At 35.3% G+C, this 13,922-nt stretch overlaps 1 protein-coding gene across 1 annotated transcript in view; it reads left to right on the top strand.

Moving 5' to 3' along the window:
• Positions 1 to 4,220: 4,220 nt before the first annotated feature.
• The window catches only part of LOC107548910 (guanine nucleotide exchange factor VAV3), a 41,976-nt gene continuing 32,274 nt past the window's right edge, over positions 4,221 to 13,922 (top strand). Inside the window, exons 1-9 of the mRNA XM_016229776.1 lie at positions 4,221 to 4,283; positions 4,388 to 4,453; positions 6,631 to 6,739; positions 6,838 to 6,930; positions 7,923 to 7,991; positions 8,091 to 8,194; positions 8,277 to 8,376; positions 8,948 to 9,043; positions 13,735 to 13,803. Coding sequence (XP_016085262.1) covers positions 4,228 to 4,283; positions 4,388 to 4,453; positions 6,631 to 6,739; positions 6,838 to 6,930; positions 7,923 to 7,991; positions 8,091 to 8,194; positions 8,277 to 8,376; positions 8,948 to 9,043; positions 13,735 to 13,803 — 762 coding nt within the window. The 5' untranslated portion in view covers positions 4,221 to 4,227. The remainder of the gene's footprint in view (positions 4,284 to 4,387; positions 4,454 to 6,630; positions 6,740 to 6,837; positions 6,931 to 7,922; positions 7,992 to 8,090; positions 8,195 to 8,276; positions 8,377 to 8,947; positions 9,044 to 13,734; positions 13,804 to 13,922) is intronic.

The following is a 13,922-nucleotide window of genomic DNA, read 5'->3' on the forward strand; positions in this document are numbered from 1 at the left end:
GACACACAAATCAAACTGTGTTTAGACGTGTTCCACATAATGTCTTAATATAATAATATAACATTTAGTCTAACCCTCTAATGCTGACAGTCCATATATTCTAGGTTAAGCACCTCCTTTCACTGACGATAGGCTGACATATTTGTTTTAATCAGACGGTGTTTAAAGACATCTGTAAATTTGAAAGTCCCTGGAGCTGGTGCCTGTGATTCAACAGCGGAGACTGCGGTTACTTAATGTGTGTTAATTACTTGTACTTCAACTTGCAGCTCACTTAGTTTAGCTGATGCAGGAAATCTGACATTGTGAGGCAGATTTTCCATTGACTGTCCAGCTGATTTGTACTGTATGTTCACACTGCCTGATACACATACATACATTTAAAGTAAAAATGGGGAGGAAAACAACTTAATTTAATATTAAGAGACATTTTTAGGACTTAAAAGGTGAATACTGCTACTTACTAAATATATTTTTGTGCAACGACCACTAAATGGTATAATTGATCATTGACCCAGTCGGCAAAAATCTTGCATAGCTGTAGTAGTTTCTTGTTGTCTCTTTCTTCTCATGTACAGTACTATAAATATTCCTCTAATCAATATTTCATGCCATTTATTAAGTAGCCTCCACACATCAGTTCATATATTCTTATTTTCATTTATTATTTAATTTAATGTAATAATTAAAGACTATTAAAAGATTAAAGCATGGCTTTAAACATGAATAAATATCTAATCTGATATAATAATACATGAAAATGTTTATATATTAAAAAAAAAAATTCATGTAGTTTTATTATATAATATTTTCATTTTTAAGACCCAGAAATGCTAGTTTTTAATATAAACATGTTTTCAAGGAACTCATGATCTGATTTAATCTGATTAAAAAGTTCAGCGAAAAATGTCTGAATCATTTATTTTTTCTTATTTCTCTGTTCTTATGAAATCTTTGTGTGTTGAATTATAAATAGGAGAAAAGCCACAATGTTTTTTTAGAATATGAAACTAGACTCCAACAGACTCACTTAGCACACTTAAGAGTCATACCGAAATCTTTTTTCTGTCACTTCAGTGAATCTGCATCTACAAAAACTTTCATTACTTTTAAAAGAAACAGAGCGATTGTATTTCAGAGACAACCCCTTAAATATTCGCAGAGAGAAACATTCCCACATTTATTGTTATCCTCAGGAAACAGTCTGAAGTCGCGGATCCACCCTGACTCACTTTTGCTGGGTTTACAGGGGGTCTTTGAAGCACACCACCTGTTAGAAACAGTGCCATTCTTTCCTCTTCTTCACCGTGTTATGTAAGCCCTTACAGATGCAACCCTGGAAATAAAGGGGCTTTTCTCTCTGTGCTTTATCCACTTGTTCTATTTTGATGGTCCGTCTGCCTTAAACTCCCAATGTATCTTCCCTTTTCTAAAAGTAGCATGTCAGGCACTCAAATTTTCCCTAGCACACTTAGAAAGGTTTAAATTGTGTGTCATAAAAAGCTCTTTGCTATTTTTTGCAATGACAAGAGATGGCCTGATGGTCTATTACCTCTTGAAAGTGAAAGTAACCATTGCTTAGTTTGCACCAGCTTCATTTTTGGTCTTGCTGTTCTGTGCTGTGCCGGTTTTAATGAGAAACACAATGAAAGGTTGTTATCCAGAATGAACACTTGCACCTTTGAGATTTTCTCAGTTTCTTTAGCCATAGTGTAGAGCTCCTCGCCTGAACAGGAAGCCAGACAAACCGTTCATCTCTTTTAACTGTATATAATTTCCTGTGTTCGCATGTGTGTCTTCTATCAGCACTGATGTGTCTGCATCCAGTATTTGTGAAAAGTGTAACACTAAATATACAGGGTGTTGACTGCCAAAACTGTTGGAACATACTGTGATAGGCCTGAATACAAATCATGTAATTTCCTTTTTGAAGCGTAAGTGTTACAATATAGCGAGGTGCAGATATGAGGGTGGGAGGATGGAAATCCCAGCTGAGATTTCCCAAACACAAGATATATGACATGAACGACAGACAGTTTCATATGCCGCCAATGTGTGTTTTTGGGTAAGTGAGGTGACCGGAAGAGTTTTTGCTTTTTGAAGAAAAACACCACTATCTTCTTCCAAACCTGTATGATTTTCTTTTCTTGTAAAGCACAAAAAGAAATGTTAAACGGGATGTTTATGGTGCTCTTCTGCATACAATAAAACTGAATGTGGGCTGTAAATCAACAACCAAAAAGAAAAAGAAAAAACAAGAAAACACCATTAAAATAGTCCACGTGGCTTAAAATCTATTGTGTAATTTCAGAAGACTTGTAAAGTAGTGTATTAGTCATATAAACTACTTTTATAGCACTTTTGTGGTACTTTTTGTCATTTTTGGAGCTTGAAAGCCCCAGGTCACCATTAGATTTCATTGCAAAAGAACAGTGTGAACATTGTGAAAAATTTAGATGACGATCCAATATTTAGATTTACAATTAGTTTTCTTGTTTAGACATATTTGGAGAGATTTAGCATTACATCACTTGCCCAACAATGGATCCTCTGCAGTGAATGGGTGCCGTCAGGATGAGAGTCCAAACAGCTGATAAAACATCACAATAATCCACAAGTAATCCACAGTCCATCAATTTATGTTTTGTGTTTGTAATAAACAAATCCATCATTAAGGCATTTTAACTTTAAACCATTGCTTCTGGACTTTATGAGTTGTGTGGATTACTTGTGGATTATTGTGATGTTTTTATCAGCTGTTTGGACTCTCATTCTGACGGCACCCATTCACTGTAGAGGAATTAGCGGAGAGCAAGTGATGTAATGCAACATTTTTTCCAATTTATTTCTGATTTCTTTTAAACTTCTGCTTTTGTGTTCCACTGAAGAAAGAAAATCTTAAAGGTTCAACCATTAAAACATATTGATTACATAATTTAGTGCCTTTTTAAATGTGTTTTTCTTGTGGGAAATGCACAGAAAGTCCTTAAAGTGAAAGTTTTCAGGTTCAAAACTGACTCATTTGTTCCCAAAAGGCCATACTGACTGGTTCCCCAACAATGCAGATTAATTATAATAAGTTATTTCCCCTTAACGTGCCAGGCTGGTTGCGTATAAGGTCAAATGTGTTGCATCAGATCTCTTTGAAAGACTGAATCTAGAAAGATAAGATGAGCATCTTTCTCTTTCTTTCTTTCTGTCTTTCAGCAAAATGGTCAGAGTAGCGTGCAGAGATTGACGGGTCCATGCTTGACTCAGTCTGTGCTCTGTATTCATAATGTAATTCAGTTGCCGTGCACACAGCAGAGTTCAGCTAAGCCGGTGTGATTGCAATTGATTTCTGAACACATCTTCCCCAGGCGCTATGAGTTCGAATGCACAAATTACCCATGTGCTCATCGTAGATATGGAAATATGAATACAGCTGAAAATGATGCATTCTAAAAAGGCACAGATTATGTTTTAGTGTTAATTGGTGATTTTTGACTGTGCTATAATTGTGCATATAATTGTTTGACCAGGTTTGTGTCTGTTTGCATTTAAATGCACACCTGTGCATGACCTGATCGGGAAGTCTGGCGTTGATGTGTTGAATTTAATGCTATGAAGAGTTGCTCATTAGCGTGAACACTCTTGGTGATAACAGAGTATACATGATAAATTTCATTCTTTTTCCGTGTCAGAGGCTGAGAAAGAAATATTAATGCACACTGACCTCTGCTGGTACTAATGTTGAGGTGCTGGTTTTTCAAAACTAAAGATGATGAGTTTAAATCTTTCATCATTAACATTTACAAACAAATTTCATTTATAATACTTGATGGGTATTTTATAATGAAAATAAATAGGCCTATTCATATTTAAATGCATATCAATGACCGTGTTACTGAAGTATCACATTTTATGTTCTGTTATATATAGAGAACATTAATTTTCACATGGTTTAATTCTGATTGATAATGTTGAAATTTGGTGGTCAGATAATTTTGTATAAAGACCACTAAACTGCATAATTGATTATTGACCCAGTCGGTGAATATCTTGCATATCTGTGGTAGTTTCATGTTGTCTCTTTCATCTCATGTAATATATTTTCCGCTCTAATCAATATTTCATGGCCATTTATTTAGCATGTAGCAGTGTAGTTAACAATACTAACTGTCTGATTATATACAATCCCTTACTTAACAAATAATCATGGTTTTTCTTATCTTTTTCTCTAAGGTTATGGACACACTGTCCAAACTCTCTCATACACACATTGCACAGCAGACTGGAATAAGGTATTTGAAAAAGAAGAAATTAATAATTATAAGTATTTTAAGAGTGCAGCGGATTATATCTCTCTCTCTGCCTCTCTCTCTGCCTCTCTCTCTTTCTATTCTAGGCCGTTTCCCACAGAAGAGAGTGTTGAGGATGAAGACATTTATAACCATCTAGAGGATCTGATAGAGTGAGTAATTTTTCTGCTTACAGTGTTTCTCTTCCTCCTGATATTTTAACCTTTAGCTCACTGCAATCTCTCTGTTAGATATAGGAGCCTCAGGCTGGAGCACAGTGGAGTGCTTAGGTTGATGTTAACATGATGAGTCATGAGATAATGTGTGCCACACACATACTGTCCTACTTATAGATGCACTCACTTACATATGTGTTAAAAATACTTCTTTGTTAACCCATGAACAAATGTTTTTGTTTTATTATATATTGTATCTATACATGTCAGAAAGTGACACTCTTAAGTTGAATTAAACCCTGTCATAAAATTTGTATAAAAATATATTCAAATGTATTAATTTACGCTGCCATTCAAAAGTTCGGGGTCAGTAAGATTAATTAATAATTTATCAATTATTTAATGATTTAAGATGAATAATTTATCAACAAGCACATGTTAAAGTTACCAAAAGTGACACAAAATGCTTTTACACTGGTACAAAAAAAAAATCTATTTCAAATAAATGATGTTATATGAAACATTCTGCTCATAAACAAAACCTGAAAAAACTGTATCATGGTTTTCAAAATTGACAATGATGAGAAATTATCACCAGATCAGCATATTAAAATGATTTCTGAAGGAACATGTGACACTGAAGACTGGAGAAATTATGAACAATCAGCTGTGCAATCACAGGAATACATTCTATTTAAATAGAAAACAGTTATTTAAAATGTTACAATAGTGCTGTTTTACTGTATTTTGCTCAAATAAATGCAGCCTTGGTGAGTCTTCTTTCAAAAACATTGCAAATAGCAACGCTAAATGTTTAAGCAGCAGTGTATTAAATTGTATTAATTTATAGTGAGATGGTGCATTAAAATTGATTAACACTTTACAAAACAGTGTTAATATGATAGAATGTTTACAATGTTGTACAAAATACTTAAAAATCACCTCATAAAACTTGAAAAAGCAACTGTTTCATATAATACCGTATATATACAGACACACCAAGGGTTATTGCAGCTGTACAGCTGTTAACAGCCTCAGATGCAAACTGTCAGATTTTGCCTTTGGCCTGTGTCCTCTCGTTTCCACTGCTGCCACGTACGTATAGGGCCTCCTATTCCAGCAGACAGGCAACAACAAACACAGTCATAGGATTACAGGACCATAAAGAGCCCTGCGGTGCCACTTGATCTGCTATTTTGTCACGCCACAGTCCAGAAGTGTTATACTTTCTTGATCTCTCGATTATGAGCGCACTATATTTCAAGCCACATAAGCCACTCCTACAGTGGATCAGCAGTCAGTGGATGAATGTCAGTATATGTGGAGAAACTGTAGCTGAATCACACTGTCATATGAGATCACAGATGCCACACCACCAATATTTTCTATTATTTATATTTCATTTTATTTTTAGTTAACAATCTATATCTAGTCAACGATAACTACACTGCTTCAGAGCAATAAAAGTGATTCTGTTAAGTAACAGGCTGTTGAGTAGGCCAACAAGTAGCATCAGCATAAATGTCTGTTCTCCTCATATGACAAGCAAAATATTGATGCTGCTGTCACTATGTTTTGGCTCGACCGCATCACATCTGTTTCTTAGCCACACATAAACAAGGCCCTCTAGCAGAGGGTTGTTTCCCACATGTGATGGTTTGTTCATATGAAATGTGCTTGTTGAGTGCTTTTCCCTGGAGGGGGATGTGCCTGTACAATTTGATCCCTGTCAGAGAGAGACTTTTCCTTGAAGGCGTTTCGTAATAGATTCGAACTACAGATATGGTTAGGAAACAAAATCAACACAGTTTGTCTCTCTGTCGTTCTCTTTTACACCCATCTGGAGAACATATCTGAGTGATTTTAAGGCCTGACTCAGCTATAATGTCTCTTGGCTCTTGCTTGTGCTGTAGCTGAAAACCATGTGTTTAATTTAGAAGAGGGAAACATTATCGTTTTAAAACCCCTCATGAGCAATTTTCTAGAAGAGGCCTTTTTTCTCCAGTATATTGGATATGCTGAAGCATTTGAACATATCTCGCTGTCCTCCTAGGGGTTTTTCTGTTCCAACGTCCAACGTATTTCTCTCTGCTTACTGTAGTCAGATAGTAGTTTTATATACTAAACTAAAACCTTTGGAGAAGCTCTAAATGTTGTTGGTCTGTGTGTCTCAGTGAGAATGGTGTTGAGGATGAGGAAGATCTCTACGACTGTGTGTATGATGATGATGAGGGAGGAGAGGTGTATGAAGATCTGATGAAGGTTGAGCTGGTACAACCACAGGTGAGTTCACTGAAATGCTTTATACAGTATATAAACACGCTTTGGGTTGCATGTCATAAAATGCTCTCTGTTTCTCTCTCTTGCTGCTGTAATTACAGAAACAGGCCGAGACGGACATCAGAAGCTGTTGTCTGATGGAAATCAAACAGACTGAGGAGAAATACACAGAGACGCTGGACTCCATAGAGAAAGTGAGGCCTCTTTAGAACTGCACAGTCAGACCTGCTGTAATATTATAGCTTTAATGCAGTGTATGAGATCTGCCAAGTGTATGATAGATGTAATGTGACACATCATTTGTATAAAAACCATAGTAACCACAGCTCAAATCATGGATGAATCTTTTTACCATGTTTAGATTTAACTTACTGTGCAATATTTTACCATGATACCCATGGTTGCTGGCAAAATACCATGGAAATACCATAGAATACCAATTATTGTTACAGTTGCTTTCTAGTAACTTGCTATAAGCCACCATTATGATCACATTAAAGAAATAAAAAAGATAAAATGACAAATATTCTGAAAACAATGTATGGTTTTGAAAATGCTTAAAACCCGCCTAAACACATTTAGAAACTATAACTGTCAATAAAAATATTGTTTTTAATATTCATATTATTATTGATGTATATTTTAAATCTTAGTATGACTATACAACATTTCTATTATAGTTACTACAATAAAACCATGGTCAATTTCCACAGTGGATCAAAAAAAATCATTTTGTAATATAGCTTTATTGCTGCTGTTATTTATATATTTACTTATTTACTTATTATTATTATTATTATAGTTATAATAATAATAATTATGATTAGTGGTAGTAGTACTATTTATGTATTAATAATAATAATAATAATAATACAATTATTTGTTTAATTTTTAATATTAGTATGAATATACAACATGTTAATTGTAGTAACTATAAAAAACCATGGTCAATTTACACAGTGGATAATAGTAATATTCCTTATTAAATGTTCATCATTTTCATCATTAAAATGCATTCATTTATCTGAAATCTTAGTATGAATATACAACATATTATTATAGTTACTATGATAAAAACAAGGTACATTTCCACAAAGATTGATTATATTATAATATAACTTTATTGTGTGCATTAGCTTATCCATAGCAACTTCTTAATTAGTATTTTTTTATCCATCATCCACAGTTCTTTATGAAGCCTCTGGGACAGTCACTGTCCAGTGTGGAGATTGAAAAGGTGTTCATCAATATACCAGTGAGTCACAAACTGCCTCTAACGGAGGACACATTTTAGCATGAATCACTGTGTCATTGTTCTTATCGCCTAATATTTTGATGTTCTGTATTGTACCAGGACCTTGTGAAGCTGCACACGAGTCTTCTGAGAGAGGTTCAGGATTCAGTGCTCATGCATAACGCCAATAACCTGTTTCAGATCTTTATAAAATACAAAGAAAGGTGATTGATTTATCCCTTCAGCGATTAAAAGAATGAAACCCTCCTTCCCCTTCTCACATGTGTCTGTTTTCCTGTCTGATAGATTAGTCCTGTATGGGAAATACTGCAGTCAAGTAGAATCAGCCATTGCGTGTTTGGATGACATCTGTAAGAACAGAGAGGACGTCAGGCAGATGTTAGAGGTAAGACATTGTCAGACTATATTCATAAAACATCTCTCGGGTCATAAGTGGCATTTTCCATGAATACTGGACACTTTTTTTAGCATCAAAGGCACACATATTTCTTGTGAGCACTTGGAAATGTTAAGAAGAACTATTATCTAACATACAATTAACTATCTAATATTTTAATAAAAAGTGTCATTTAAATAATACAGCCTATTTAATTGGTATTCAGTTAATTGTAGGTTTGGATGCACTCTGCATTTTTGTTTTACATGATTTTGTCTCCCCTCATTATAAAAAATAATGTAACATTTCTAAAGTACATGACACTGAGGAAGTGACATTATTTTGACCCTTTGTACAGCATAACATGAATTTGTTATGAAATTATTTATGAAAGTAGGTCTTACGTTTCACTACCAAAACTGAAGTGAAACTATTTATTTGCTGTTAGACAATGCCACCTGGTGGTTGAGAACGGTGCAAAATATTTATGAACAGTATATTTCAAAGTTTTGCTCATTTATTTACAGAACAGTCATGTCACAGTCACATGTGTGTTTTTTTTGTTTGTTATTAATTTCAGTTATGTTCCAAACGAGCCAATAACGGGAAGTTTACTCTGAGAGATCTTCTGGTGGTTCCGATGCAGAGAGTCCTGAAGTATCATCTACTTCTACAGGTCTGAATTTATTTAGCTGTATTCCTGCTCATTAAAGCAGTGTTGTTTTAGAATTAGAGATACTATATAAATATTATATATTAATTTTAATTTATTATTAGTATAATTTTAAGTATATATTTTTTTCTGTTTTCATTTTTAATTTAAAGTTTTAAAGTTTTAGTACAATTTTTATTTGATTGTGGTTTTGTCTTTGTCAATTAGGTTTTTTTTATTTAAAAAAAAAATGTTTTGGTTTGTTTTCTATGTATTATTTTAGTTAACATCTATTTTATTTTATTTTTATTTAGATTTAGTTAACTAAATCTATCATATATATAATAATATGCACTGATTAATGTGCCCTGATGGACTGTAAAAAAAAGAGTGTCAGTTCTTCTTTCATATCGTCTTTAAATGACTGCTTTACTGCTAATGTCCACTAGGGGCAGTGTAGTCCATGTTTTACTCTTTCACTTAGAAGCAGCATAATGCTTGTTTGAAATCCACCAGTAGGTGGCAGTGTAATAAATCCCAGATTCCTCCGGTAGGGGCAGTATAATCCACATAATGAGCAAGCAGCATGCTTTATCCAGTCATGTATGTTTGGTCTGGCCCTTTTCCACAAACATCTCACACAGACAGGCATGAATATTTCATAGTGTGTCTCTGTCCATCACACGTTAGGTCTACTGCATGACCCAGCTATGAGGGGATTTAGAAATAAATGTGAACGAAGGCGAGAGAGAAATAGAAAAGCATAGAGAAGGAGATGTGCATAGCGTGTGTGAACCGAAGACACCGCGATCCTCCTGCTGTTGCAGGAACCTTTCGACTCTCAGCGGACAGAACAGCGAAAGTGTTTTCTGTGTGTGTGTGTGTGTGTGTGTGTGTGTGTACTTAGCATGCCTGCAAGGCTGTCCACAGCTCAGTTCACCTCCCTGCCCATCTGGCCAGCTGTGGGTTTAGGGAATGTGTGTGTGTGTGTGTGTGTGTGTGTGTGAGGCGGGCGCTGCAGATAGAGCGTCTGTCTGTCTGCTGCCCCTCTGGAGAGCAGGCTAGCGTGTGACAGACTGTCTTTCTCTGCTCTTTGCTCTGCTGGAGGAAGCCTTGGTCATTGAGAGAAAGAGCAAGCCAGCTTTACATAATGAGTTATAATCAAAATTAATAAATAATCTAATATAAGGGATTCTAATATTTGTATATTTAAATAAAAAAATAAATTAAATAATTGTAAATCTTATCTAGTCTTAAATTTATTCGTTCATTCATTCATTCATTCATTTATTTATGAAACTATTAAGCAGCATAACTGTTTGCAACATTGATAATAATAAGACATGTTTCCTGCGCACCAAATCAGCCTATTAGAATGATTTCTGATGGATTTAGTGTTACTTTAGTATTATTTATGTTATAGTTTTTTATGTATTTTAAAATAGCTTTTAATAATTATTATTTTTTGCTATTTTCTTTTTTCATTTTCATTTCAGTAATTTTGTTATGTGCTTTTGCAATTTTATTCGTTTTTGTTTTTCAAACATACTATTTATAGGTTGAATTTATTTTTATTTCAGTTTTAGTTTTTTAGGAATTTTAGTGCCTCAACTTAACCTTATTTTAGTCATCAAGTTTTGAATATTTATATTCAATTTAATTTTAGTTAAATTTTCAACAACAGTCTTTTTAATAGTATAAGTTTTAATTATAGGTTACAATAATAACCATGTATCATGTGACACTGAAGAGTGGAGTAATGGCTGCAGCTTTGTCATCACATATTAAACAGTTATTTTAAATTGTAATGATATATTCACAATATTACTGTTTTAGCTGTATTTTTGATCAAATAAATGCCTTGGTGAGCATAAGACTTTTTAAAAAACCATGGAAACATTTTTACCGACTTTTGAATGATAGTGTACAGTAGAGCCCGACCGATATATCGTTTTGCCGATATTATCGGCCGATATGAGCCTGTTGCCGATATATCGGTATCGGCGAATATGCCGCCGATATGAAATTTTTTTTACAGAACATATAACGCAGATAAACTGCTTGAAATGGTGTAATTACTTAGTTTGTCCATTTGCTCCATTGTTTGCTACTGGCGACCTGGATGAAACGCTTTAAGCTTAAGTCTATGGAAAACCATTGAAACTTTGAACGGCCATATCTCCGTAACGGCGCGGCAAATCTGCACCAAATTCGGGGGATCCCTTCAGCTCGAGGAATCCTCTCGAACATGAATCGAGTGTACGTCTAGAGGCCCACTTTCGAATGAGACCACCCCTGCGTCGATAGCACCCGGGGATCGGGAGCTACGGGTGATTAAATTTGCGGACCGGCGCCGACCAATCAAGTGATCCCGGGGAGATACCGACGCGTGGAGGGTGGCGTTCGAGAGGGCTCCTCGAGCTGAAGTTTCAAGGAAACGTACACGTTACATTCAAAGGGCATTAAAGTGCACGAGACGTGAATTTATATTGTATTTGTTTACAGAGGTATATTATGTCACACTTCACACTTCACACTGGAATCATGGCGGAATTTCATGTGAAGTCCACTTTGCAGGGCACTTATGGTTGAATAAGACAACGCTTGAATGCTCCTGCCTGAACAAGTCCTTACTGAAGTGAAAGTGTTGACTGGTGTCACTATTTCGCGAACGTGCCGGCGGATCTCCACCAAATTCGGGGGATCCCTTCAGCTCGAGGAGCCCTCTCGAACGCCACCCTCCACGCGTCGGTCTCTCCCCGGGATCACTTGATTGGTCGGCGCCGGTCCGCGGATTTAATCACCCGTAACTCCCGATCCCCGGGGGCTATCGACGTGTGTGTGAAGACAGTAGTGCAAATCCGTGAATGAATGTTTCGAAGTGAAATAAACTTATAACAGAATAAAGTTGAATGGAATTGAATTGAATTAAAGTTGAATAAACTTCAACTTTACTGTTACGTGCACTGATGTCAGACTCATTTTGGATAATTAAGTTTATTGTTAAATTGTTAAATGCCCTGCCTCCATTACTTATCTCTGTCACGTCATTATAAGTGTTTGATCACCACATTTGAGTGATCATTGCAAAAAATGTGTTTATGTATATATATTCTGTTTATGTATATACTGTATTCTATATATAGTACCAGTCAAATGTGTGGACACATGAATGGGAAAGTGTCCAAACTTTTGACTGGTACTGTACTATAATATACACAAAGAATATCGGCCGATATATCGATATCAAATTTTGAGCAGAATTTGAACAATTGGGTAGTTATTAGACATTAAAAGGTACAAAGTGGACCAGACATTGCAATACTGTGATGCAGGCCTGTGAAATCACATTCGAACAATATTCTTCTGGAATTCTGCAAACGTTTAGATAAGAGATTGGCTGCATTTTATTTCTGCGATAATCTGTTGTGTTCGTATCATACTTCCTTTCTCTCTCTCTCTCTCTCTCGCTGTGTGAGGGCATAAGGAAGTGAGAATGAAAAATAAGGTGATGTCCGTCTTTCTGCTGATAATAATGCGCAGGTTCAGCTTGACTGACGCAGGGGATTTGGCTTGTGCTGGATGGCAATATATCTCTTAGGCCAAAAGGAAGCCATTTATCAGACCTGAGTAAAGGACATTCATAGCACCCTCCCTTATCCTACAGACTGGCCCAGATGTCTTGTTTACTTCATCCCGGAGCAGGAAGGCAATTTCAACCCCACAAAAACCTTTTGCTTCTCATTTCAATTCTTGAACCTGCGATGCAGGTTGGGATATTATTTCAGCTTGGGTGTGTGTGTGTGTGGCCAAAAGAGATAGTAAGATAGAAAGACATGCCATGCTGTGTATGTTTGTATTAGCATTGTATTGTAATGCTTGCCACATAATAACCTTGTTTATTTGATTATTTTTGGCTTACTATTTTAATAGTATAAGAGCCACCTCCTGTTTTTCGGAGCAGGGCTTGATGAATACAACATGTGAAATCAAATAAAACTCTCTCAGTGAAACCTATGATGTAAAACAATCAACACTTTATTAATGCACCATCCTGCTCAGCTAATATTAAATACTGGAAATCCCATAAAAAACATGTCCTCCTATGTTCAATTCCTTAATTAGTACATTTATTAATTTATTTTACTTCATTATATTTTTCTGTCAACTGAAATTGCCACTTTTAATTTATAATAGGTGTGTTTCAGAGGGATAATTTATGTGATAGGTTTATATACTGCTCATGTAGTAAATATGTAAGTGGATAAAAAAAAATGTCAGGGCAATTAATTTTTCTTTTCTAATCAAATGAAAACAAATTCAAAAAAAATGTTTAATTGAAAAAAAATTATTAATAGAATTGAATAATAAAATAATGAATAATAATTTTTTTAAGTCCCATTCTGTGTCACTGAATTAGGAAAAGTCAAATTATGACTCTAATATAACAATTAATTGTGTTAACTTTATTTAAAACACTAGCGCATGATGTTACATTTCAGATGACTACTATCTAAATGTTCTCTCTATACTGTTGGTAAACAATCTGCACGGTGATGAGTAGGAGTTATGAGAGCGTGCGAGAGTGACAGATGTCCTCCGGCACGGCTTTGCTCCTGTACATCTGACTGTCTGCTGTGTTCATCATCATCTGGTGATAATAAGACACTGAGACATGGCCCGTAAAAACTCATATCCCGCTTTCTTCCTGACAGGAACTGGTGAAACACACCCATGATGCCACAGACAAGAGTAATTTACGGCAAGCGCTGGATGCCATGAAGGTGAGTTGAGCATTTGAACATCCTTTTCATAAGCTGTCTGTTGCAGGGACTCCTGGGTAGTGGTCCACTGAGAAGTCTTATATTATTTAAAAATAATGTAAAAATTAAATATATATATA

The sequence above is a fragment of the Sinocyclocheilus grahami genome, unplaced genomic scaffold, assembly GCF_001515645.1.
Source record: "Sinocyclocheilus grahami isolate Dianchi unplaced genomic scaffold, SAMN03320097.WGS_v1.1 scaffold357.1, whole genome shotgun sequence".
Classification (NCBI taxonomy): Eukaryota; Metazoa; Chordata; class Actinopteri; order Cypriniformes; family Cyprinidae; genus Sinocyclocheilus; species Sinocyclocheilus grahami.